General features: G+C 52.4%; 5 protein-coding genes across 5 annotated transcripts; 1 reads left to right on the plus strand and 4 right to left on the minus strand.

The window, feature by feature from the left end:
- Positions 1-509: 509 nt before the first annotated feature.
- Positions 510-2,507, minus strand: AYO21_01689 (hypothetical protein; the record flags this gene model as incomplete). The annotated part of the gene is made up of 1 exon (XM_022651671.1): positions 510-2,507. The coding sequence occupies one exon, from the start codon at positions 2,505-2,507 to the stop codon at positions 510-512; it is 1,998 nt and encodes a 665-aa protein (XP_022516184.1).
- Positions 2,508-5,773: 3,266 nt separating this feature from the next.
- On the minus strand, positions 5,774-7,429 carry AYO21_01690 (hypothetical protein; the record flags this gene model as incomplete). The annotated part of the gene is made up of 1 exon (XM_022651672.1): positions 5,774-7,429. The coding sequence occupies one exon, from the start codon at positions 7,427-7,429 to the stop codon at positions 5,774-5,776; it is 1,656 nt and encodes a 551-aa protein (XP_022516185.1).
- Positions 7,430-7,871: 442 nt separating this feature from the next.
- On the minus strand, positions 7,872-9,779 carry AYO21_01691 (hypothetical protein; the record flags this gene model as incomplete). Its single annotated transcript, XM_022651673.1, has 1 exon — positions 7,872-9,779. The coding sequence occupies one exon, from the start codon at positions 9,777-9,779 to the stop codon at positions 7,872-7,874; it is 1,908 nt and encodes a 635-aa protein (XP_022516186.1).
- Positions 9,780-10,452: 673 nt separating this feature from the next.
- Positions 10,453-16,056, minus strand: AYO21_01692 (fatty acid synthase subunit alpha; the record flags this gene model as incomplete). The annotated part of the gene is made up of 1 exon (XM_022651674.1): positions 10,453-16,056. One exon carries the CDS (start codon positions 16,054-16,056, stop codon positions 10,453-10,455), a length of 5,604 nt encoding a protein of 1,867 aa, XP_022516187.1.
- Positions 16,057-17,706: 1,650 nt separating this feature from the next.
- AYO21_01693 (hypothetical protein) lies at positions 17,707-27,660 on the plus strand (the record flags this gene model as incomplete). The annotated part of the gene is made up of 4 exons (XM_022651675.1): positions 17,707-23,946; positions 25,440-25,473; positions 25,526-26,518; positions 27,410-27,660. 4 exons carry the CDS (start codon positions 17,707-17,709, stop codon positions 27,658-27,660), a joined length of 7,518 nt encoding a protein of 2,505 aa, XP_022516188.1.
- Between the last annotated feature and the right edge of the window lie 6 nt (positions 27,661-27,666).

A 27,666-nucleotide genomic window follows, 5' to 3' on the forward strand; every position in this document is an offset into this window, starting at 1 on the left:
CCTTTTGGGCAAATTTAAGAGAAGAGGATATATATACATATACACACACATTATATCATCCCGGACGTGAGAAGAGGCTGCATCGTCGTCTCTAGAGTGTCTGCCAAGTGACAGCATGTCCTTCAATCCATCCCGGAGCTGGACCTCGCTGTGTCGGACTGCATCTATCTTGCTTGGTGACGTCCCCGCGAAGAAACCATCGCCTTATACCCCGTGGACACGCCGTAGCTCGGCGCCCTTCAAACTTGCCAGCCACGCGCTCTCGTGGGGAAGTAGTCCTGCGACCTAGCCTTGCTGGGCGATAGGCGTCCCGGTGTCTCTTATGATCAAACATGTACGCCTAGCCGAGATCCCGCTGTCGATTGCGTTTGCAAATGCAGCATCATACGCGTGAAGCATTTGTGCATTCCTCGTTGATGCATGATACATCCATCCGCCCCGTCTTCTCTTCACTTGATATACCAAACATCCTTCCGGTGCAACGCCAGCTCTTCTGTCCGATCACCCTGTTACGCCTTGTAATAGGCGGCAATCCATCTGCGATAGAACGAGCTCGGCTCCCGGCCATTGACACGCTGTTCTCGTCTGCCAGACGCTCGTGGGGGAGGTTCCACGGGCTCGCCATCGAGACCCGTGTTCGTGACGGCGTTTTGCTGCTTCCCCAGGTAATAATCGGGCATGAAGAGCGTCGCGGCCAAAGGCACAGTAGCCAGGACGAGGGCAGTGATGGCGATGTGGCCATTGACGTAGGCATAAGCGCGGATGGCGCCCTGCCTGATGGGATCTTCAAACTCATAGCCGGTGCGTAGGCTTCTGATGCTACCATACAGCTTCCGAAGCGTCGCCTCGTCGACCCCAGGCATGTCTCGGCGCATGCGGTCGAGCATCTCATTCGTCCAGATGGCCGACGAGATGGCACTGCCAATGGATGACCCCAAGGTTGACCATAGCGTCAGAACAGAGATCATCGTGGCCATGTCCTCATGCGGCACTGAAGCCTGACTGCCCACGCGGACGCCGACGACGTTGAAAGATCCCAAGCAGAATAGCAGCTGGGCGGCGACCAATCGAGCCGTGTCTTGTATCATCAGACCATCAGCCCGAACCAGCAGGCCATACGCGATGAGTCTCGCCCCAGCCCCGAACAACATCATGGTCTTGTATCGATGTGTCCTCCTTTGGATGAGACCCACCACAGGGCCCAGAAGACTGAGTCCCATTGTAGTGATGCCCAAGAATATCGTCCACTGGTATGTCGTCCATTCCTTGATGACGTATATATACGACGAAAAGTAGGTATTTCGAACCGACGAGGCCATCTGGTTGAAGGTGTAGATGGCGACCGCGGCTCCAAACGTCCGGTTCTTTAGAATGCGCTTCGTCATGAGCGGCTTTGGGGCCAGGTATATTTCGAAAATTATAAAGGTGATAAGTAGGACAAACCCGACTACCAGCATGGCGATCATGCTTCCGTTACCCCAGCCGCCATCGGCGTCCTCTGCTAGGGTAAAGGGCAGCAAGATGAGCGCAAACGCAAACCCGAGGATAATGAGTCCGATCATATCGATTTCGTTTAGGCCTTCGAGCATAAGCTTCATCCAGTAGATTGGGCTCGTCGAGGTTATCGACTCCTTCGAGTTTGCGATCCTCTCGCGCCTAGAAGCAGCCATTGTCACCATACCCAGTTTTTCTCCGCGCCGTTGCATCGAGTATAGCGTAAAGATGGCGGGGAGAAGTAGAACAGGTACAATGATTGTAAACATACCGAGACCCCATCGCCAGTCATCAACAAAGGCCTCGGCTATAAAACCGTTGATAGGTACAGTGACAACAAAGGGTAATGATATAACCGCACCGAAGAAACCTCGCCACTGTAGCGGTGTCAAGTCTCCAACAATAATATCACTCAATAAATCGAGGCCGGATTTCCCAACCGCGGTAAAGGAAATACCAATCGTATAGGCCGCAAAAGTACTCGAGCTCGCCGCAACGATAAAGCCGATCACGTAGAAGAAGAGGATCACGACGTAGGTTGTGGGACGAGAGGTAATGTCTGCTAGTTTACCGATAAAAGGCTTGCTAATGGCGCGGATGATCTGGCTGGCGGTACTGACGGCTGCGATTGAGGCGTGCACTCCGAATGTCGAACTGGCCATGGTCGTAAAGATGCTCGAGGTGATGCCCTGATCGAGGGCGTAGGCAAACATGGTCAGGCCAATGGAGATGCCCAGCAGCCAGAGCAGTATCTTCCCCGACCTACCCGACTGATACAGGACTTTGTTGAAAGCCTCGACCTTACTCACTCCGATTACAGGTTCACCAGTTGGCGCTTCCAAGTCGGAGGTGCAGATGCCTGTGTCTTTGGGAACGGAGGTGGACTTGGATGGATCATGAGATTTTCTGCCCGCATCAACGCTTTCTTGAGCTGATGGTGATAAAGATGCTTCCAGGTCTTTGTCGTCAGTTCCGATGGGATGCAAGTCTAAAGTTCCATTTGGCTTTGACATACTGCTGGCTGTGGGAGGACAGCTCCAAAACGTGTTTACCAGGAAAGAGTAGGTCGAAAGCGAAAAGGAGGAATGCTGGCAGAGGACTTGGCTTTAAACTGACCTGCTCGTTGCTGTAAAATTTGTGTGATAAAATATAGCTCCTGTGACCATCAAGATGGACCCTGGTCGCAGCAGCGTGACAAACACAGGGTCCTTGGCCTCGTCTTGGTACCAACCACTGAGAACAGACCGTCGCATTGTATTCCAGTCAAACCAGACAGAGAGAGGCCCATTGGAACACCGGCTTCTCCTCCACTTTCCCACGCTCGTTGTCGCATGTCGGGTAGTGTCTTGGGCGATAGCTCCGATGTCGGGCACGTGCACACAAAATGAATAGTGTGTGGAGATGAAGCAGGGATACTGAGAACGACGAGCAGCTTTACCGAGTACATTCATCACACTGGCAAGGAGCAGATGAAAAACTCTGCTCGGAGAACATGTCGACATCAGCTAGTCAGGGTTGTCTTATCAGATCTTTCTCCAAAGGGCAATGATCCAACATCGTCGTGGAGAATACCAAGACATCATGGGGGGATGTGAGGTCTTGGTGCCATGGCTCGGGCCCTGATTGACCCGGGAGCACCGCGCCAATGGAGGGTAACAGGACCTGATGCTACCACGGGCTTCAATCTAGGCTCTGTGGCTTCATCCCGACCACAGAGGAAGCGATTCAATTGCCATCCCAGTCGGACAGCGAACTGGTGGGCGAGTACATCCGTGGGTGATGGTGGTAGTGTTTGGGGCCTGCGCGCACCTATCGCGCTCCAGATATTCAGACTTGAAGACATTGATTATTTGCCAATGATAATTAAATGTACGCGTCATAAAGACGTAGAGGCCAAGAATACCAAGTCTGGGCCTCTTTCTACTCAGCCCCATTAACAGGTGATGGTTTGCCTTTTGAACCGGTAGCTCCTGTCATTCTTACAGTACATAAAATTATAGTACTCGACCTTTCGAAGTATGAGGAAATTGTGATGGGCAGCTCTATAGATGGATATGCCACCGATGCCAGTTCAAATTGGACAGCTTTCTGCAATAACAAACCAAGGGGGAGAGTTTGTGTCCATGCCTCCTCCACAGCTTAGCACACGTCGAAGGCCAAGGAAGTCTTTGGCAGTTGAGTGCCTGTTAAGACTCCTTGAGGAGTGTTCCAAGCACATCATGGGGTACTCCGTACCTACCGAGCTACCTAGATACCTACAGAGTAGGTACCCAAGCAGCCAAGGACGTTGACTTACTGTTTGTAGATCGCTGCCCCACACAATAACGCTACCTCGAAATCAGCTTAGTGCAAGTCAATCCCCACGACTTGAGCCGTCATCTAATCTGATCATCTGATACCCTGCCCTGTTTACGTCTTATAAGTAGAGTGCCAGGAGTGCCCATCAGCATGTGAGGCATCTGAATAGCTTCCAAGATTCCGATATCGGGAAGCATGGTTGGCAACAAAAAGCTCACCAAGTGTCCTGAAGCCAACGTGGGAGCTCATTCTGCCTCTTGTCTGAAAGATGAGTGTCGACACGCCTTGCGGTCTGTGGCTATAGGCCAAGACCACAAGTCAATCGAGGACAGGTATCTTACACATGGCTCAAAAACTCTCGAGTCTTATGGTCTCACTGTGGTAGTTGAGCACAACCAGCGTTCGAGGAAGAGAAGTATTGTCCTACAGAACTGGGGGATTCAGTTGACCCCGTCCAGCGCGTGGCAAGGCAGCCTCTCACAAATCCCACCTTTCGTCAGGCTCGGAATGGGCCACCATAAATATGATGGGGTGTAATTACCACGAGGCCCGACATGCAGATTGCGGAAGCGAGTGGAAGGTGAGGACAGAGAGAGGGGTAGGGAGTGGAAGAGAGCAGCCGAGGGAGCGAATCAACTAAGTAAAGGTGATTGGTGAGCGACAAAGTCATGGGCGACGACACCAAGTCTGGGGATATATATGTCTTCTGGCCTCCAACTCAATGCGGACCCACACACTCAAGCTAACCAAAGTAGGTATATATATGTACTCGGTGTCCCTCGTATGTAGGTAATTATATCCCATAACGTTAGTGGCCCGTAGTCAAAGAAATGTCACGTATTGTCTTGGCATTGCATACTCGACCCTGGACCAATTATCGAAAAAACCACAAGTTATTTTCATGTGGCGATAGCGGCCGAGGGCGGTACTTTGCTGACTCGGCCCTCCCATGCCTAAGAATCTTTTCTCCGTTAACGCGAGTACGAGAATTAAATTATTATTCTCGTATTTCCTGTCTTGTTTCGCTTTTGCAACCCCCTGTCGTCTTTTGTATTACTCGTGTAGCTGGTGTGGTTTTTCTCCTCGCAGATTCTTGACTTACGTGGGATTTTAATCCCAAGAGATTTGGGCCTCCTGGCCTCTTCCTTGTTGGCCTTAAGCTTTTCGCTTCTCGCTTCGCGCTTGGCGCCTCACCCCCCTCCTTCCTAGCAGGACCGTGGCCAGAAATACAGGTATTTTAGCTGTCATGCCTGTCTGTAGGATGTAACGTCCCTACCATCAAAATCTAGTCCAACGGATCTGGCTACTTGGGTGGCACTCTCTTTTTTTTCTTCGCTCAAAGTCCAACACCAATGCGTCAGGCAGAATGAACCCTTAAGTAACCCCCGCTCCCCACCCCGCAATGCCCCCGTCACGCTTTCTTCTGTGCTCGAATGGTAATATCCTGCTCTGTTGTCTAATCTTAGACCTATCTCACATGTTGACACCATTCAGGCGTTCTTAGGGTCGAGTGTTGCCCTTCTCTCCTGCCGCCCTCCATAGTCCATCACCTCGGCATCCCTGCTCCTGGTCTCTAGAATCGAAAACGAAGGAATGAGGGTGGCCCATCTTGCCAGTTACCGAAGCTAACTTTATCCAAGAGGACCGATGCTTTGGAGGTTCGCAAGACTCGTGTAGACTGATCATGGTGGGGCTTCAGAGGCCCGCCTAAACGAGAAACTCGGGATGCATGCACGTTCAAGGTTGGAAGCATCATCGTCGGGACGCGCTATACACGCTTCGGTTTGGGTCGTTGTTCGCCTTTCCAAATTGAACAAGTCTCTGATATCGGCTGTACTTGTATATTTTTTTCTCACTATAGCCGATATAAAGAACTCTAAGACGGAGACTTTAACACTCATCGTCCGTCGTAGGATCAGGTATACCGAGATCAGGATCGACTTGTGCGTCAGATGAGGGAACAAGAGAGCGAACTTGAACTTCAGCACCCCGTCTCCTTTAGGACATTTTGCCATGTCTGCTCATTCAGCTTCAAGACAGCTCTCATTCCCTCTTCCGCACGTTCTTTTAGTCCCTCCTCTCCAGAGAGGGACTCTTGGTCCGCGGTCTTCTGCTCCGCCTGCTTTTCCCTCTGCTGAACCAGAACCAGCAGATCCGTCAACGCGCTCGCTTCCACCCTCGTTCGCAAGTCCGCGCAGAACCTCCGTCGCCAATACATCACCTCGCCCCTCCCAAGTCCTCGAGTCGACAGGTTCTGCAGCGCTTTGTCGACCTTGTCGCTGGCGATTGCCGCCGAAGTCGAGAGTCCCAGCAACACGTCGAAGATGTCCAGCATGAGGAAGACGGTGTATATGTGGGTGGGGTTGTGTCGACCGACGAAGCGCGACGGGTTGACGAGGAAAAACACGCGGAGCACGTTCACCAGCGCTTCGTCCAGGGCCTGGTACTTGAGCGCTTCGAGGATGAGTCGCATAGCCATGTCGGGGAATTTGCCCGTGGTGTACAGGGAAGGGTGGTCAAGGAAGCGGTCGCTTTTGTCCATGGCGGTGGCGGCACGGCGAAAGGCTTCGAGGCTACGCTTCTCGGGCGACAGATGGCGCGCGACCGACTCGGTCCACTTGTCAAACTGATCTGGGAGACGCGGTTGCTCCGCGGCCAGGTCGGCGGCGGCCTTGATGTCTGCGAGGCACTTGGGGCAGTTGCACGTGAAGAAGTAGTCTTCCATCAGCTTTGCTCTCCTGGCGCTCACCGCTGCCGTGGGCACGATGTAGCAATTGAACAGCTCCTCGTCTGGTTGGATGTCTCGGAGCGGAATGACGCGGATGAATGTCCGCCGCTGGTCGTCCGAGAGCTGCGTGGAGGTCATCCAGCCACCGGTCATGGTGTGTTGAGGCCTGTGGACGGCCAGGTTTGGTTCACAGCTGTGGTTAAACTTGGCCACCAGAGGCTCCAGCATGACACCGATCCCGCCCTGGATTGGGGTCGGCAGCTCGGTCGCGTTGGATTTCATGATGAAGATCAGCCGCTGGATCATCTCAACGGCCATGCTGGACGCGGCCAGGTGTTTGATCCCCTCGGCCATGTCGGTGAGGTTCGACCGGCCGCGCGCAGCGAGGATCTGCTCATGCGAAGTCAGCTGCGTGATGCGGCCCCATTCGTCGCTCGGCAGCCTGTCGCGGTCTTTGAGGAGAACCGCCCGCAGCACGGCCCGGAGGATGGCAGGTGGCAGGTTGTTCTGCACCTTCTTGAAGATCTTGCATTCGTACTTGTGGTATGCGTGCCACGCGTCGACCTGACAGCTCCTGCTGCAGAAGCGAGCGGCGTGACAGCCGTTGCAGATCTTGAGCTGGACAGAGGCGTGTCCGTACCCGGGAATGGGCAGTGGACTCTCGCTGACGACAAGGCAGTGGTAGCACGTCGTGTGTAAAAAGTCCGAGTCGATCGCCATCATGGTTGGACAAGGTAATGAACAGATCGGGTCCTTGACAGACAAGAACTGCTTTGCGAACACCCCTTGGCCCTTTCCCGGTACCTGTTCGATCTTGAGGGTCTTTTCATGGTTACTGTCAATATACGACGCCTCTGGAGCCTTGCGTTGTTCGATGAGCGAGTCGAGGAGGGCATCTAGCTCATCCATTGCCTATTCCTGCTCCACGGCCTGGATTTGATATACGGCACGCCAACTCACAAAAATCGATCAAGGCTGAAGGGATGTGCCGAGGACACCACAAAAATTATTCTAGCTGCTCGTTAGACCGATTCCTGTATGCGCGTAACATCGATCCACCGGTGTCAGCTAAGATTGACCCGGCTATGCGATCGAATCATGCAGCATTTGATACAGTGGTGGGCATTCCGATAGATGTCGATACTTGCGGGATGCTGGAGAATTGTGACGAGGGATCTTGTCTGCAGGAAAGAAATGTGCGGCACTCCACACGGCACGCGCTTAGGATGAGCATGGTTTGGCCCTATCATTGACCATTATTATGTACAAGGATCCTTTGGTACCCGCGGAAAGTGGCAAAAGGCGTGGCGACGGCGAAATCCACCCATTAAGAGTTCTGCTGCCCCCAAAATCAAAACCTCAACCACATGAACTGATGCGGCTTCATGTGGATTCCCGCATCCCGTAAGTTGATCACATAGCCACTCACCAGATCCGTCGTCTCTACAGGCATCCCCAAAAACCTGTCACGGCCGATCCACTGGGCTTCATCCGAGAAGTTGCAGAGACACAAAACGCTCGAGGTGACACCTGGACGCTGATACCCAAGGATGGCGGGATTGCCCGTGTAGAACCCAATCGCCCTCCCTCCTGCGAGCTCGTCTATGGTTTTGCGCAAGTGGATGAGATGTTTCATGCCCGCATATATCGCCCCTGAGATGGTGCTGCTGTCGTGTCGGTCGGCGTACCGCGATTCTGGATACCAGGGCCGATTCACCCATCTGCTGTCGTCCATTTTCGCGGGATCGTTGAGGTAGCTATAATCGTTGAGTTGACCGACTTCATCCCCCAGGTAGATGAGTGGGATTCCACCCGTGCTCATGGCGATGGAATATGCGAGTAGTATCCGCTCAATGGCATGATCCTGCATCGACTCCAACCCTGCCAATGAGGCCGTGGTGCCAGATATCCTGCAGTCCCCGGTTTTTGGATTATCCTGAAACGGGACCCCTCGAGCAAAGCTTCCCGGATGGCGGTTGACGAAGAAGGCGTTGAGGAACTTCCGATGGTTTCGACCCTCCTTGCCAAGTTCAGTCGCATCCTCGTCAGAAAAGGTCCAGCCGATATCATCATGGGATCGGACGTAATTGACCCAAGCACAGCCTCGTGCTATATTGTGTCTGCGCTCTATCGCCTGGGACAGCATCGATGCATCTCGAGTGGCCAATGCCTCCCATGTCAGAGCCATCTGAAGGGGGTTATAAGACAGTTGGCACTCGTACCGGTCAATGTATTGCACTACAAAGTCCGGATGGACAATTGCCTCGGATTTGAACAGGACCGACGGCGCTGCAATTCGACAGAGAGCATTGAACGCTCGGAGCAGTTTGTGCACCTCTGGAAGATTCTCACAGTCGGTGTTCATTTGTTTCCACATGAAGGCGACGGCATCCATCCGGAAGAAGTCGACACCCACGTTGGCCAGGTACAGCATCTCGCCCGCCATGGCTCTGAACACGGCCGGGTTAGAGTAGTTGAGATCCCACTGGAAGTGATAAAAGGTCGACCATACGAACCGGCCGTCTGGCAGTTGGATAAAAGAGCCAGGGTGATCATCTGGAAAGATTTCCCGCGTCGACCGTTCAAACGACGACGGAACGTTTCGGTCTGGGAAGATCCAATACATGGCGGAATGCTCAGGATCGCCCTCGGCTGCTTTCTTTGCCCATCGATGCTCATTGGAGGTATGATTGAACACCAGATCGAGAACCAAGCTGATGCCAGCTTTTCTCAGCTCCGTTGCCAGATCTCTAAGCTCCTCGATGGTCCCCAGTTGAGGCTGCACGTCTCGATAGCTTGACACAGCATAGCCTCCGTCATTGAGTGGTTGAGGTGCCGGGAACAAGGGCATCAAATGGAGATAAGTCAACCCCAGCTCTTTGAAGTAGGGGATGCGCTTCTTGATACCAGCCAGATTTGCAGCGTACCGGTCGACATAGCAGACCCCTCCCAGCATCTGATTCGAGAGATACCACTCGGGATCGGCTTCCCGTTGCCTGTCAACCTTCTGTAGGTCGGGAGATCTTTCTTGCCAGCTTTTCCCACACATTCTTATCAGGTCGACAAGTTGGTCAAGGCAATCATGTCGGTAGCCGTATAGCTCCGCAAATATGGCAAAGATGGTGATGAAGTTTGTGTCGAGCCTGGCAGCAAAATCTTTGTCCTCGAGTATCGAGTTACCATCGGCGGTCTTCTTTAGTTCCTGGAGTATGTAAGCTTTGGCGGCGCGAGCCTGTTGCTCAACAGATAGACTATTCATGGTCCAAGATGTTCTGAAGAGGGAGCAGTTAACAGAGTTGACGTGCGGAATCCCCTTTTGTAGGTCTTTATCCTTTCATGGTCTGGAATGATCCAATCCTCAAGGCCGGCTCTTCTCTCGGCCAAATTGTGTTTGTGCCAATTACGCCGAGCGAGCGAGCGAGTTTTGTCCTTTGTATTTGCTCGAGCCATCCAGCCCTTCTAGATACTGAGAGTTCGATAAAATGCTTACAGAAATAGAAAAAGTGAACACGGGCTTGTATCCTGTCGGCTGTTCCTATTCACTTATTTTGCTTATAGTCTCGTATTGTCTAGTATATACCGGTTCTGAGTATAGGCGGCAGCATCACGTGTACCCAGTCACGCAGCGTCTCAAGAGCCTCACTTTGCCAGACAAGTCCACGAGATGATCGAGATAGAATCGAATTCTGTGTTCAAAACAATACAAGAGATCTATTATGTCTCATGCTGATGATCAGCCCTGAGGCTCGTGGTTACACAACTGTCTTTTCCATCAATCCTAGCAGGCCATCGCCTATTCCCATCAACTTCCGGCGCCAGAATGAACCAAAACCCAAGGAAATAGGAACTCCAACCCAGCAGTCCCATGCTTGCGCCATTTTCAATCACCCGCCAAATGCGTACAATCAGAAAGCTGAATATATCCTGGTACCTCAAAACGCCGACACGGCGACGGCAATCGCCTGGCTATCACTGTGGCTAATGCTGACATTCACCGTTTTGACACCCACTTGCTTCGCGGCCTCGAGCGCCGCGCCGTGGAGGGCGACTTTGGGTGCTCCCTTCTCATCGACCAGGATCTCAATGTCCGACAGAGGGGCTCCGGCACCCTTGCTCTGCACACCCAGTGACTTGAATACTGCTTCTTTCGCGCTCCATCGTCCAGCATACGAAGCCTGAGGAGACGGTGCCTTGTTGCAGTAAGCTCGCTCCTGTTCGGTGAAGTTTCTCTTCACAAAAGTCTCGTTGTCGATGTTGATGGCTCGAATGTCCTCGACATCAACGCCAATCTTGGATCCTTCTGTGGCATTGGCTTGCGTCAGCGACTCAAGCATGGCCTTTGTCTCCAGGGCATTAGGGCTTGGTGTCTTCTTGGGCTGGGTAGGGTGGTAGATGAGCTCTCCCGACTTCTTGTCGGCAACTACGCGCTGCTCGGGATTGAGGAAGACCTTCTGCATGATCTCGTCCGGATATGGTGCCTTGGTCTTGGCCACGAATACACTGTTGTTGATCATACCATTGTGGAGGTATCTGTAGGCCTTCTTCTGCCTTGCCTCGACCTTAACCTTGTAGCGCTGGAACTCCGCTTCGTCCAAGGCAGCATAGAGGTATTTGGGGTGGATGCCGATTGCTTGGGCGCCCTTTTGACCGAAACCGAAGGACGTGACGGAGAATGCTTTGATGCCATCTGTCTGCAGTGATCGGCTGGGGTAAACAATGTAGTCGAATTTCTCCATCACCTGGTCAACATTGTCGGCATTCCGGTTCCCGGGAACGAGGCCACTGTTGAGGACTTGCAAGCAGCCATTGAACATCCAGGCACCAGCTGCACCCTTGGGATGACCGGTTAGGTACTTCTGGAAGATACCAAGCATGGCATTGCCCTTCTTGCGGCCGAGATGTGCCATTTGTTTGCAGAGAACCTCGGATTCGTTCTTGTCGTTCGCAACGGTCGAGGTTCCGTGGAAGGAAGCAACATCAAGGTCATCAATGGTGAGACCCCAAGTAGCCAGCGCTCCACGAAGGGGAGCGATGGTGGGATCTTGCTTCCAGAAATTGTTGCCCAAGCTGAACTGTGCTTCCTTTTCTTGACGAATTGCTTCACGTTCAATGTGCTCGGCACGTTCTTGCATGTATTCGGCCTCATTGAAACCGAAGCCGGCCTGGGCCTTCATCGCTGCAACCTCCTCGTGGAGGTACAGAAGTTCAGACTCTTGCCAGTTCTTGATGGCACGGCGCCTGAGTTCGAGCTGTCGCCGACGGTAGTTGATGTCAAGCAGAGGCGAGGGGAATTTGCCGGGGTTTTCACGAGCCGTGGTCAAGACACCTTGACCAGGGGCGGGCACGGAGCGACCGATCTTGTCTGTGGCAGTAGAGACGAGGCCGAGGATACCATAGATGGGTGTTCCCATGTCCAGAGCAAGACGAGCCGACATGATAATTTGCATGCCACAGCCTTGGGATTCCATGAATCCATTTCGAGTAGTGGTAGTAGGACGAGACATCTCCTTGGGCGTCCGACCGTGCGCAAATTCGTCTTCAGCGTTGCTGGTGGCTTTCATGTTCGCGAACTCGTAGGAACCTTCTTCTTGGAAATCATCAAAACCACCGACAAAGCAAACGCGGGCCTTTCCTTCGACAATGGTCTCGTAACCAATATCGACTGACTCGACAGCAGTAGCACATGCACCCACAGGGGTCTTGATCGGACCGGTCGATGACAAGAGTAACATGTTGACCCATGCGGCCATGGTGTTGATGAAAGACTCTTGGAGAATGTCCTTCTGAACGGGTTTATCCATGAAGCGATCCTTGTACATGCCACGAAGTGCGGTGGTGCCACCGATACCGGACCCGACGCAGTTACCCACCTCAGACAGATGCACGTACTTGTAAAATTCATACGGATCTGTGACACCAGCTGATAGGAGAGCTTCAGCAGTGCAGACAAGGACAAACAGCGTGACCTGGTCAACTTGGGAGATGATGTCGTCTGGAACACCATAGGTCTTCGCGTTCCAGCCCGTGGGGATTTGACCAGCAACAAGACGATCAAATCGAAGGGCTTTGGGAATCAAAAGAGTCGCCCCCTTCTTCAAGCGGACACTGTACTCTCCGGATTCAAGTTCGAAAACCTCAACCTTATCGCCATGCTGTCGCTTGAACTCCTCGGCAGTCTCCTTGGAGGACTCGAATTGGTCGAGATCTTCTTCGATCTGGATTTCCTGGAGCAACTGCTTCTTCTTTGGGTCATAGCCATTGAACAACTCGGGCTCAATAAGACGGATACCAGAGTGTTCGAGGATGTGCTTCTCATATTTTGCTTTGACATCCTTGTCGTCGACAGGTTCGCCGGTCTTTGCATCAACCCAGCCAGAGTATGATTTGCCCTTAAGTGGTCCGTTGTGGTTCTTGATCAAACCCATCATCCAGGCCATCTCAACGCAGCCCTCCAAGGAGAACTCACCGTAGGCTTCCATCTCCCACCGGGTACGAGAGTTGCCCCAAGGCCCAATCTCGGAGAAGCCAGTGACGACAACCACCTTGTCGAGGTCAACCATGCCCTTGAGCTTGGCATTAAGTGGCTCGACTTCCTTCTGCCAGTCAGGCAGCTCGGGGAAGTCAAACTTCAGGTTGGCTCTGGGCTCGATGGTAACCTTCTTGTAAAGAGCCTCGCTGTCCTCACCATTTACAACCTTGTTCTCCAGGGCGGTCTCCTTGGTAACTGCTTGTCGGATGGCGCTTGTCTCCATGATTTCTGCTCGAAGCTTCGTCATGAGGTCCTTGAGATCTGGCAAGAACTGAAGACCTCCGTTCAAGTCGGCGAAGACGGGCTCTTGTTGACATAGGTCGATAATCGCAGGGGACATCAGACCAAGTAGGTTGAATGCCATCTCCTGTTGGGAGAAGGTTCGGACGCCGTATTTCTCGACGCCGTCAGCCACAATGTTGTTGCCACTCATCAACCCGGTTCCACGAGTCCACCCAATGACGGCGCCGCAAATTGTGAGGTAGTCACCCCAGCTCTCGGAAGACCAACGGTTGAAGAGAGTCTCCAGCGCAAGTTTGGACTCGGAGTAAAGACCATCGTTGCCAAAGGTACCGTGGTTCGGCGAGAGAGGAAGCATGACTTGGGCTGGTCGAGTGTTGAACCCGTTCTCAAATTTCTTCGACTTGACATATCCAAGCAGACGAATCAGGTTAGTCAACATGATACGATGAGCAAGCTCAGACTTGGAGTCGATGCTGTCGATTTCGCGGCCGTTCTCAGGGATAGCGGCGAAGGGCACAATGAAGTCCAGATCCCAACCAAGACCCTTTTTAGTGTCGTAGATGTAGTCAACCAGGGCTTCCACGTCCTGTTTGCTTCCTTGATTAAATGGCACTACGACAAGCTGAGAGCCACGGCCACCGAACCGAGCATACATTGACTGGTAGTACTCGGTGACCTCACGTGAGTAGCGGCTGGTCGTGACAACGACTTTGGCGCCACCACTGATCAGACCTTGTAGAACTTCCGCTCCAATGGAGCCGGCACCGGCACCGGTCATCAGCGCCATCTTGCCCTGGAAAGTTAGGCCTGACTTAGCCGCGTTCTCAAGCCCTTCGAGGTAGATACCCGTCAACTTCTTGCTGTACTCCCAACCATGTTGTTCTTTCTTCTTCAGATGGAGGAACGGAATTGTCTCCGTCTTGCCTTGCTTAACGTTTCCGTTCATGGTAGCTCGTGGCAGTCCATTGCGACCAGGTTTCTTGACCTCACCATTCTCCTGTGGCATGATTTGTGACTCGTTCATTGCCAAAGCACGGACAACATCCTTGTACAAGGTGTTGAATTGCAACTGGGAAGCTTTTGATAGCTTGTGCTGTTTTCGAATCAACTTGTAAACGTTGCGCAGGTCATTCTGCACTTTAGTCCGATTGCTGTATTCAGAGATCTTCCCACCCTCGGCCATCTCACGGACGTAGTGCTCAAGCTTGCGGGCACTTTGTCGGGGGACTTCTTTGTAGTCGAGGTTGCCTCGCGCATCGATCGTGGTCTGGGGACCGGTCGGGACCATGACATCCTTGTAAACCGGCGCTTCATTGAGAACATCCTTGCAGTTCTCAATAAGTTGCTCTCCGAGCTCCTTGGCCAGTTTATAGGTCTCGCCTCGCTCAGTGGGGCAGTTGTCAATGTGATATTGCATGTAGGCGATCAGGGTTGGATTTGATCGATTCATGATCCGAATGCACTGGCTGACGATTTCTCGGTCCACTGCCTTGAGACGGCCGAAAATGATGTCATAGTACATGCTGAGAGCATCTTGTCGGGCCCAGTTCCACGAAGAGTCGTAAACACGAGCTTTCAAAGGGCTGAAGGAGGGTTCAATTCCTGAGGCATAGAACTCGCCATGTTCGGTGTTCCAAAGATCGAGCTGGGCTTGGAGGGCCTTGTTGGCCTCTTGAGAGCCAACGAAAGCTTTATCACCAGCACGTAGATCCATCTTGAGGTAACGGGCTAACAGCTCGAGTTGCTGTTTGAACAGTGCTCGTTGATCCTTGGTCAGAGCATCGATAGCAGCCGGATCCATCATCATGCCAGCGGCGGCACCACCGGCTGCGGCACCACCAGCTGAGGCGGAGGAAAGGCTGATTCCAGCTGCTGCAGCATATTTCTGGGCAACATCGCTGAGATAAGCCTTGGCATCGCTTTCCGAGCCTAGACGTGACGCTGGCTCCATGGTCAGAGCGAGCAGAAGAACTCCATCCTGTCTGCCAGGTCCGAGTCCGAAGCTGGTCTCGAGGTGTTTTCTGACAGCCGTAATATTAAAGCCACCAGGCATTTTGGAGGCAACCAAGCGGGCAATCAGTGACTGCGATTGCTTGCCGAGCTGGCCGTTGAAAGTTGATTGCATTGAAGCACCGAGTTCGTCCAAGGGGGTGTCTTCTGGTTTCTCTGGTGTCGAGCCAAACTCCTTGCCCAAATCTCCTAGAATTTCGTTTTGGAGGGTCGATTTTCCACCAACCAAGTCCTTGATTGCCTTGCTGAGGGGGATATCTGCAAGTGGCTTCTTCAACTTCTGAGCCACCAACGCCCGCAAGATGTCGACTGCTCCAATTGGAGCATCCGGCACTGCAGCTGCAGGGCCAGCGCTGGCTGCTGGCGGAGGAGCTGCGGCTGTGGCGGAGGGAGCAGCAGCAGGAGCAGGTGTGGATGATGCTGCAGCGGACGATGAAGCTTGAGCAGCTGCTGGAGCAGGCTCTTCCTCCACCGGATCGACATCATAGTATATCTCTTTCAAATCCTTGTTGTACGCTAGCACCTGTCGCGATAATGAGGTAGCAGCATCGTAGGTCTCATATTTGGAGGCAAGGGTTCTCTTGGCCATACCGCCCAGGGTGTCTGCAGGACCAATTTCAACAATTCTTTCTGTTCTATTCTTTTCAAGGATAACATCTTGTGTCTCAATCCACCTGACCGGCGAGGCAAACTGATATGCTAGAAGCTCAACAAGGAGCGTATGAGCGAGCTCTTGCTCGACTTCGGGACGCATTTCGGCGGTTTCGAGGCTTCGAGGTTTCGAGGTACAATTATGAAGGATGAAGGCTTCTCTTTCTAGAGTCTGAGGTCGGATTGACCAGATCCAATTGCCTGGTGCTGGATGAAGTTAATCAGAGCAGGGCAATGGCGAGCACAGGTTGTGCAGTGAAGGTACTTGTGCTTGGTCAAACAAGCCAAATTGGTGGTTACAATGGGATGAAGGAAAGGATGTATCGGAGGAAGGAGTGCGGAGGAGCTGGGAGGTTGGAAAGTGATGAAGTTGTTTCGAACTTCGACGTTCAGGTGTCCTGTGGCTTCGGGAAAGAAAAAGTAATCCGCAACAAGATGACAATCAGCCCACGGACAAGAGGGTTGAATTGAATATGGAGACAGAAGAGGTCAAGCGGCGAGCAAGATGAGTTTTTGCGACGTCGCTTTGGTTTTGGTTGGGAAGGGATCTGTCAAGCTGCGGATGGATGCTGTAACCAACTGCGGGCGGAGATGTTGAAAAAATTGGCCGTCGCCCTGTACATGCACGCATCAGCCTGATAGGCTTGAACCACCAACACCTGCAGTGTTTGTTGGAGACCACGAGAATGGGAAGGTTGAGAAAGGGTGGGGACAGAGTGGGCACTATGGATAAGCCGAAGTTGGCCGGCTGTGAGTCTGGCTCCCCCACGAAAAATTTTGGGGAGGCAAAAAATCTTCTAGGCAGGGTTTTTCCGTCGCCGGGCACCACAAAACTTGCAGGGACCGAGCTAGGCATCTAGGGAGGTACCTATCCAAGGGGCCTTCTTCGTAAAGCGAAGCCCAGAATTGGAGAAGTATCTGCACAGCGACGTAAAGCTGAGGTCACTCACGAGCTCACTGGTGGTTCTGGTAGGTGCTTAGAGAGAACACAGTATCCTTTTCTTCTTGGAGACAAGAACAATCAATATGTTAGCGCAAAAGCTCATTCACTGAATCTCGCTGCCTACTCTGCCTAGCCACCCAGCCCAAGTTGATTTGATTAGTATGACCACTTGTTGCGAGTGTTTTCCTTTCTTCCGTCAAGAGGGTTGAGGAGGAAGCGATGACGCCGTTGTACCTGTCCCTGCAGAAGCGCGCTGCCCACCAAAATTTTAGCGTGGCCTAGTCGTCTGAGGGGCCGTCATCCGGGGATTACCATTGGCGCATATCTGGTGAGGACCGCCGGAACCAGGGATCCACAACGCCCCGGCCGGCGTGAGGCTGGGCTTGGATGGCCTGGAATGGTTGCGTTTTGGGGTTGCTGAGGTCTGAGTGATGGTTTGGGAGCGGCGAAGCGGGAAAAACTTTGTGCTTCACTCAACAGACATTCACAGCTTCGGCCATATTCGTATCGCAAGATCATCAGATCCATCCAACATTGGAAGACCACCCCCAATACATACTGCTCTTGAGTGCCTTCCATTGCTCCAGTGGCCACTTTGCCATTTCCTCAATAACTAATCCTATCGTGCTACCAGCTGTGTCTGTTCCTGCTCCAACATAATTTCTCGACTGACACTCCTTTCTATCTTCCTCACTCATTCCCTCAGGAACGCGCAAATTTTCAAGTGGCATTAGCTTGCTCACTTTGATAATACACACTACCTTACACTATCGCACGACATAGAAACATTCAATCTACACGGCAGCAACCATGTACTCCGGCGGTGCGACCGGCACTCACACTCCTCGATCATCCCAGAACCTCCGCCCTCTTATCCTCACTCATGGCTCTTTGGAGTACTCCTTCCTGATACCTACCGGTCTCCATTTCCAGGCATCTCAGCTGAAAGATGCGTTCAATGCATCACTCCCAGAACCCACAGATGAGCTCGCTCAAGATGACGAGCCTTCATCAAGTGCCGAGCTAGTCGCCCGCTACATTGGCTTCATTGCCGCTGAAGTCGATGATGACGAGGAGGCTGCTGGATTTGTTGAAGTGCTCAAGGTGGCTTTGAACGAGTTTGAGCGAGCTTTCATGCATGCGAATGATGTACATGCTTTGGCTGCAACCCTGCCCGGGATTACGGCGAAGAAAAATCTTTTGGTTCAGTGTTACTACGCTGGTCGTGCGGCAGTGGCACGGCCTATCAAACCCCACGACTCGGCTCTGCTTCGGGCAGCAGATGATGAGGAGGCCAGCATTTTTACCGTCTTTGGCGGGCAGGGAAACATTGAAGAATATTTTGAGGAGCTGCGCGAGGTCTATACCACATATCCATCATTCACCAAAGATCTGATTGAATCCTCGGCCGAGCTGCTGCAGACATTGGCTAGAAGTCCAAAGGCGGACAAGTTTTACACCAAAGGCCTCGACATACTAAGCTGGCTCGCCGACAAGGAAACACAACCTGACACCGATTACTTGGTCTCTGCGCCGGTCAGCTTGCCCTTGATCGGACTGGTCCAGCTTGCCCACTATCAGGTGACCTGCAAAGTCCTTGGGAAGACGCCTGGTGAGGTCAATGAACGGCTCAATGGCACCACAGGCCACTCTCAGGGTGTAGTCACCGCTGCGGCTATTGCCACTGCAACTTCGTGGGAAAGCTTTGCAAGAGCGGCCAGAGATGCCATCACCATGCTCTTCTGGATCGGCATGCGGAGTCAGCAAGCCTACCCTCGCACAAGTATTGCGCCCTCGATCCTGCAAGATTCGCTGGAAGCCGGGGAAGGCAATCCCACACCTATGCTTTCGGTGCGAGACCTGTCTAAGAAGCAACTCCAAGAGCACATCGACGCCACCAACGAGCATTTGCCCAAAGATCGACATATTGCCATTTCTCTGGTAAACAGTGCCCGTAACTTCGTCGTGACCGGTGCTCCAATCTCTCTGCATGGTCTCAATCTTCGACTACGGAAGGTCAAGGCTCCCACTGGTCTAGACCAAAACCGCATTCCCTTTACGGAGCGTAAAGTGCGCTTTGTCAACCGGTTCCTACCAATTACCGCTCCCTTCCACAGCCCCCTGTTAAGTGAGGCATACAAGCAGATCCTCGAGGACTTGGCCGACACTAAGATTCCCGCGTCTCGTTTGACTATTCCCGTGTACGACACAAACACTGGTGAGGATCTTCGCGCCCAGCAAGACAAGGATGTGGTCCCGGATCTTGTGCGTATGATAACCCAGGATCCAGTTCACTGGGAGCAGGCTACAGTCTTTGAAGGCGCCTCCCACATCATCGATTTTGGCCCAGGAGGTATTTCAGGCCTTGGAGTTCTCACCAACCGCAACAAAGATGGCACCGGAGTGCGCGTGATTTTGGCTGGTGCCATGGATGGGACCAACACGGAAGTTGGGTACAAGCCCGAACTCTTCGACCGCGACGAGGAACATGCCGTGAAATATGCGACCAACTGGGTCAAGGAACATGGACCCAGACTTGTCAAAACTTCCGTTGGTCAAACCTACGTAGACACCAAGATGTCGCGCTTGCTGGGTGTGCCGCCTTTGATGGTTGCTGGCATGACTCCCTGCACTGTGCCGTGGGACTTCGTTGCCGCGACCATGAATGCCGGCTACCACATTGAATTGGCCGGTGGCGGTTACTACAATGCAAAGAGTATGACTGAAGCATTGAACAAGATTGAGAAGGCAATTCCACCTGGCCGAGGCATTACAGTCAACTTGATCTATGTCAATCCCCGTGCTATGGGCTGGCAAATCCCGCTTCTCGCCCAGCTCCGTGCTGACGGTGTGCCCATCGAAGGCTTGACTATCGGTGCAGGTGTGCCATCGATCGAGGTTGCTCAAGAATACATCGATACCCTCGGGATCAAGCACATTGCCTTCAAGCCTGGGTCTATGGACGCCATCCAGCAAGTCATTAACATCGCCAAAGCCAATCCAACATTCCCTGTCATTCTGCAATGGACTGGTGGACGCGGTGGTGGCCATCACTCTTTCGAAGATTTCCATCAGCCAATCATCCAGATGTACGGCCGTATTCGAAAATGCCAGAATATTATCCTGGTGGCAGGTAGCGGTTTTGGCGGATCTGAAGACACTTATCCGTATCTGACCGGTACATGGTCGCGCAAATTCGGCTATCCGCCGATGCCTTTTGATGGTATCCTCTTTGGCAGTCGTATGATGACGGCGAAGGAGGCCCATACTTCTTTCAATGCAAAGAAGGCCATTGCTGAAGCTGAAGGTGTTGATGACTCCGACTGGGAGAAGACATACAAAGGAGCCGCTGGCGGTGTTATCACTGTCCGATCGGAGATGGGCGAGCCAATTCACAAGCTTGCGACTCGCGGTGTCAAATTCTGGGCGGAGATGGATCAGAAGATCTTTAGCCTGGATAAAAAGAAGCGCGTCGCAGAGCTTAAGAAGCAACGCGAGTACATCATCAAGAAGCTGAACGACGACTTCCAGAAAGTTTGGTTCGGCAAGAATTCTGCAGGTGAGACAGTCGACCTTGAGGACATGACCTATGCCGAAGTGATTCGACGTATGGTCGAACTTATGTACGTGAAGCATCAATCCCGGTGGATCGAGGTCACGCTGCGTAATCTCACTGTCGATTTCATCCGACGAGTCGAGGAACGTTTTACTGTCGGCTCAGGAAAACCCTCCCTCATCCAGAGCTACGCAGAATTCGAGAACCCGTTCCCTGTTGTGGACAAGGTTCTAGCCGCATATCCCGAGGCTGAAACTCAGTTGATCAATGCGCAGGACGTCCAGCACTTCCTGCTCTTGTGCCAGCGACGCGGTCAAAAGCCTGTGCCATTTGTTCCCTCTCTCGACGAAAACTTCGAGTTCTGGTTCAAGAAGGATTCTCTCTGGCAATCCGAGGATCTTGATGCTGTGGTTGATCAGGATGTTGGCAGGACCTGCATCTTACAAGGACCCATGGCTGCCAAATACTCAACCAAGGTCGATGAGCCCATCAAAGAAATTCTGGACGGCATTCACCATGACCACATCCGAGGACTGATCCAAGATTTCTATGGTGGACGTGATTCTGCCGTTCCTGTCATCGAGTATTTTGGTGGGAAGATCATCACTTCTGCGGAGAGCGTGGTGGAGCTGGATGGTGTCACTGTCATCCCCGATGGGTCACGGACCACGTACAGGCTCTCAACTTCGCCATCTGCTACACTGCCCGATGCTGATGCTTGGATTCAGCTTCTCGCTGGGAAAAACTACTCATGGCGACATGCCTTCTTTACAGCTGATGTTTTTGTACAAGGTGCTCGCTATCAGAACAATCCTATCAGACGCATCTTAGCTCCGACGCGTGGCATGACTGTCGAAATCGCTCATCCAAAGGACCCTTACAAGACCACGATCGTCGTCAAGGAGCCCAGCCAATCTGGAAAGTTGGTCAGGACGCTCGACATTAGTCTGTTCGGCAAGAATGAGATCCTAATGAATATGTGGGAAGAAAGGACAGCAGAAGGAGAGCCCGTTGCCCTTCCTTTCAAATTTATTTACCATCCGGAAACTGGCTATGCGCCAATTCATGAAGTTATGGATGGTCGCAACGACCGCATCAAGGAATTCTACTACCGGGTTTGGTTTGGCGAGAAGGATGTGCCATTTGACACCCCTACCACGAACGTCTTCGATGGGGGCAGGGCGACTATTGTAACTCAAGACGTTGCCGACTTTGTCCACGCAGTTGGAAATACTGGTGAAGCCTTCGTCGACCGCCCTGGTAAGGAAGTCTTTGCACCCATGGACTTTGCTATTGTGGTTGGGTGGAAGGCTATCACGAAACCAATTTTCCCTCGCGCGATCGACGGTGACCTTCTCAAGCTCGTCCACCTGTCGAATGGCTTCCGCATGCTTCCTGGCGCTGAACCCTTAAAGGTCGGCGATGAGCTTCACACCTCTGCCCGCATCAACGCGGTGCTCAATCAAGACTCTGGCAAAATGGTAGAGGTTTGCGGCACTATCACCCGCAGAGGACAGCCGGTGATGGAAGTTACAAGCCAATTCCTGTACAGGGGCACCTACGAGGATTACGAGAATACCTTCCAACGCAAACAGGAGACGCCAATGCAAGTCACACTGGCCACGTCAAAAGACATTGCCGTTCTTCGATCCAAGGAATGGTTTCACCTTGATGAGCCGGATATCGACCTGCTGGGACAAACTCTGACATTCCGTCTGTCAAGCCTCGTCCGCTTCAAGAACAAGTCCGTCTTCTCCAGCGTAGAGACTATGGGTCAGGTCGAATTGGAACTACCTACCAAGGAAATCATTCAAGTTGCATCCGTCGAGTATGAAGCGGGAGTCTCTCATGGCAATCCAGTGATTGACTACCTCCAGCGAAACGGCCAAACTATTGACCAACCTGTCAATTTTGAGAACGCAATCCCTCTCAGTGGCAAGACTCCTTTGACTCTGAGGGCGCCAGCTTCAAATGAGACCTATGCTCGCGTATCAGGCGACTACAATCCTATTCACGTGTCGCGGATATTTGCCAGCTACGCAAACCTTCCTGGTACAATCACTCATGGCATGTATTCCAGCGCTGCCGTCCGAAGCCTGGTGGAGACTTGGGCCGCAGAGAACCATATTGGACGTGTTCGAAGCTACCATGTCTCCTTGGTTGGCATGGTCCTCCCCAATGATGACTTGGAGGTCAAACTCGAGCACGTCGGCATGGTTGCTGGTCGAAAAATAATCAAGATTGAGACGACCAATAAAGAAACCGGCGACAAAGTTCTCGTTGCTGAAGCTGAAGTTGAGCAGCCTGTGTCGTCGTATGTGTTCACGGGTCAAGGCTCGCAAGAACAAGGCATGGGCATGGACCTCTACGCTCGCAGTCCCGTGGCCAAGGAGGTGTGGGACCGCGCCGATCGTCACTTCATGGATAACTATGGTCTCTCCATCATTAATATTGTCAAGAACAATCCCAAAGAATTGACCATCCATTTTGGTGGGCCACGTGGCAAAGCCATTCGACAAAACTACATGGCAATGACCTTCGAATCCATCAATGCTGACGGCTCTGTCAAATCCGAGAAGATCTTCAAGGAGATCAACGACAACACCTCGTCTTACACCTACCGCTCCCCCACCGGTTTGCTGTCTGCCACACAGTTCACGCAGCCAGCCTTGACATTGATGGAGAAGGCTGCGTTCGAAGACATGCGCTCCAAGGGCCTTGTCCAGCGTGACAGCAGCTTTGCTGGCCACTCGCTGGGAGAGTACTCCGCTCTCGCCTCGATCGCCGAAGTCATGCCCATTGAGAGCTTGGTGTCAGTCGTGTTTTACCGCGGTTTGACCATGCAAGTTGCCGTGGAGCGTGATGAGCAGGGACGAAGCAACTACTCGATGTGCGCCGTAAACCCGAGCCGGATCTCCAAGACGTTCAATGAACAGGCTTTACAATATGTCGTGGAGAACATTGCCGAGACCACTGACTGGCTGGTGGAGATCGTCAACTACAACGTTGCGAACATGCAATATGTGTGCGCTGGTGATCTGCGCGCGCTTGACTGCTTGACAAATGTGCTCAACGTCCTCAAGATGCAGAAGATTGACATCCAAGCCTTGATGCAACAGATGTCTCTGGACGATGTGAAGGCTCACCTGGTTGAGATCATTGGTGAATGTCGCAAGCGGACGGAGGCCAAGCCGCAGCCGATCGAGCTCGAACGCGGCTTTGCCGTTATTCCACTCAAGGGCATTGACGTTCCTTTCCACAGCACCTTTTTACGATCTGGCGTCAAACCGTTCCGTTCTTTCTTGCTGAAGAAGATCAACAAGACAAGCATAGACCCGGCCAAACTGGTTGGGAAATATATTCCCAATGTGACGGCGAGACCCTTTGAGATCTCCAAGGAATATTTTGAAGAGGTGTATCGACTGACCAACTCACCTCGTTTGGCGAAGATCTTGGAAGACTGGGATTCATATGAAAATGCAGGAGATTCAGGGGTGAGGCGCCTTTCTTCGGTGGCATAAGCATTCCAGCATGTATCTGTGCTCCTCGAAGGGGGGCGTTATCTGCATTTGCGGAGGTGTTTCCAAAATTGGAGCGATGATAAGAAACATCAGGCGCCTGGTATAAGGGTTGAAAAGATTTGATATGGGACAGCATGGTTGAACTACAGCAGCATTAGATTTCCCTTTCTTTTTTCCGTGTACAGATAGTAGCAGGGACGACAGGTCCAATGCAACCTTTAGAGATAATGAAAGCGGCATTCATTTCTCTCAATCAATTCCAGTATTATTGTGTAAATTCTTTCACCTTCCGCTACAATTTTGCACCTATAATCGACAAGCCACAGTTGATTGAGGATTTGAATATATGTTGTGACAAATAGACCAGCAACCTGTGCCGCGTATTGTGCGAGGCACTGTGGAGGTATCTCGAATGGACCACCGACTACTTGCAGGGAGGGATTGTTTTGTGGCCTCATTCGACGAGTGATATGTCTGTTCAGACACAAGGGGTCGATGACTCGAGAATCTGAGGCTGAGATCGTGTTATCTCAGATTATGGGTTCTCATCTTCACCTGTAGAAGCGACGAGTTAAATCCTTTGAACCTGCGACGTTGGTAGAGGAGATGGGTTCGATGAGTGGTCTGGTGATGGGCGTGTCTCAACCCCTTTCTGGATCCTTTTTGTCTGAGTATTTTAGGTTACATAAAGGCGGATGGAAGGTCTATCTCCCATTGGAGACGATTGAGGCTCTCCCGAGCATCAGTGCCGTGCCGTTGACGGGTACCTACATTACTCGTATACCTAGTGCGCAGGGTGGCCAGTGGGCGAGGAGAGGCCGCCTAGAAATGACCCTATCCGCCTGTTCTCGGTAAGCGGCAGGTCCCCCGCCTGACTACAGGTTCTTGCTAGGCTGAGCCCTGGGCAGTGGGATCCACGAAACCCTTAAGTGGGCGCCTGACATCCCTCCACAACTTTGCCATCGTGGCCCCCGAGTTCAATCACAGCTTCGATTCGACCACACATTTCTTCTGAATCTCCCTGCTCATTCACAACGTCCGCTAATGCAGGCCGATTCCAGTCCTGGCATTTGATCCACGCCTCTTCTCCAGCATGGCTCAACCAGATCCCCCTTCCTGGCTTCGAATTGGCTCTTTGCAATCGTTACAATCACTGCCCCGGCTGCTCAACATTGCCTGGAGGCAACACTGCGTTGTCGAATGGTAAGGCTACCATGGGAAGCCATCAAACGCGCCTGCGCCTGATCAACCGCAAAGTGGTAATGAACTTGACCCTGGCTATGGACTGTTTTCTGTTTCGCTCATTGCTTCTGCACCCTTCTCTTAAAGTCTCCGTCTCGGTGACGCGCTCATCGAAGGTATTGCGCTGTAGTAGCAAATGTCCGCGCAGGCACTTGCGCCATGAGTTGACATCCTAACCCACTCCAGCCAGCATTTGCTCAGATCCCTCGTATGAGAGTATTCAGGCTCAGATGGATATCTCATTACTCGTTCGAGCTGGTATGTCTTTTCTACCCCTTGGGGAGACGGCGTCTCTAACCTCAGCTACTAGTCATCACCGCTTTTGACGACGCTACGAAACTGGTACAGCGCATTCGTGACCAAAGAACGAAGAACAGTGGCACGCAATTACCAGAAGACGCAACCCGAGACCTCCTGGAATCTCTTGCCCTGGGGCCTGTTATTGTCCGTGGCCACTATGAACATGATCTCAAACGATTCGGGGAGCCTTATGCCTGCGGTGACATACAAGCACGAGAACAGCTGAAAGATGTCTTGATCAATTTACAAATGTCCCTGATCATCACCTTGAGGACAGTGTACATGGACGGGATCGAACTTGACTCTGTTGCCCTCCAGACTGCGTCAGACGATTGCCGAGTCAATGCTGGTGTTTGTCTGGGTCAACTGTCTCAGCGACTTTCGGATGCTATGAAAGCGCAGGCATTCTACCCTCAAACGTTGTCTTATTCGTCATCCTCTGGCTTGATGTCTCCTCTATCTCCATCGCTGGGCTATTCAAGCAGCCACAGCACCCACTCATCTATCGCCTTTCCAGCTCCAGGGACTCCTGACGCTTTGGCGGAGCAGCTTGGTCAGCTTCGCGTGTCGTCCTTGTCACATCATCCATCTGGAGAACGTACAATGTCGATTAGTTCTGGTGGCTCTCAAGAGAACTATCCACATTCAAAGTCCAAGACAGTTTATCGGCCAGCCGCCGCCAGATTTCATGTAAACCTACCGTCTATGGGAGTTCACAGGATTGACGAAGCCGATGACAGGAGTCTGCGACGAAGGTCATCCCAGGCTCTGCCATCGGATGACAACATCCTCTTGATGTTCCCTGCACCCGGTGGCCAGCCTGTATTGAACCCTCCAACAAGTGCACAAGAAATTGATCGAGACTCATATATCTCGACTGGGAGAAACAGCCACACACCTTCGTTACCTGATCTCTCTCAACCACCTAGCGATCGTCAAACTCAGGGTTCTAGAGTTCGCTTTGGCCCAGATGACTATGATGACTATGCTGCCCGAGGGGATGGTAGGCAGTTCAGCAATAGTACCATTTACGATATGTACCACCCAACGACTCCAGAAAAACAGGTTTCTACCTCTCATTCCTTGAGAGCACGATCTTCCACCCACAGCAGCTTTGGGCATGTGCAATACCTGCAAGAAAATAGCAGGCCGCCAGCGCGAGAACCGAGATCACTTGGTGTTGGAAAGAAAGTAAATCGAAAAATCCTCTCTCAACGACCATTTCGTTCTCAAACAGACATTTCAACGGTATCGCGAGAATTGCGGTCCCGCTCGTCCGTCTCTGCACCCATTTCAATTGAGCCAGCTCGAACACCACCACCCACCGGACCTCTCCCGCAGCTCCCAATCCCATCCAATTCTCAAACCGTGGCTCCGATATCTCCTTTGCCCGCTCCTGGTCGTGCCCCTTTGGTTCATACCGTGCCTTCGTCCATTGTTCCCTTGCTCGCTCCCCTGATAAATTCCATGCCCATCATCCTTCCGTCTGATAAAAACCTCCTCGGTTTTTGCAAGGGGGCATTTCGACTTCAAGCCGGCATGGAGCGCAAGGCGTTCACCATTGCCAACCGACCTCACGGCTTGTCTGGAATGACCGCATACTGGCGCTGCGAGAAGTGCAGTTTTGAGGGACCTGTTTATCACACTGTCAACACCTCCAATGACAAAAAGAAGAAAGGAAAGCCTGAGAGAGTCTTTGATCCTAGAATTCGTGTTTCGGATGGTGGGGGTATAAGGTATCGTTGGACGTTCCTGGCCAGATGCCATGTGTCTTTGAAGGGAATGCCACTTGTCGATACACCGTCTGGTAGGGACGGAAGTTTCGGGAGTTTCGGGTGCATCTTTTGCTGCGCGGAGGGCATGTATCGAGGATAGCTAGACTTATCAGGGGCAGGCATGTCTGGAGCGAACGGCAGTACGAAATCGGGCAAAGGGAACAATCCTGCGGCAAAGACGAGGGACGTGGCAAAGGCAACGACACCTATCTTTGGCAACGTACAAAGCTTCATGCAACATCTCGAGGGCGTCCATCGGCACCAGGGCGGTTGGCCGAACGCCGAGATGGTTGGTCGCTTCCACGTTGTGGTGGGCAGAACGGCACTGGCAGACGAAACTGACTGGGAGTTGAATTTTGTTCCACCGTGAACAGGA

This window comes from Fonsecaea monophora (assembly GCF_001642475.1).
Source record: "Fonsecaea monophora strain CBS 269.37 chromosome Unknown Scaff6, whole genome shotgun sequence".
In the NCBI taxonomy this organism is placed as follows: domain Eukaryota; kingdom Fungi; phylum Ascomycota; class Eurotiomycetes; order Chaetothyriales; family Herpotrichiellaceae; genus Fonsecaea; species Fonsecaea monophora.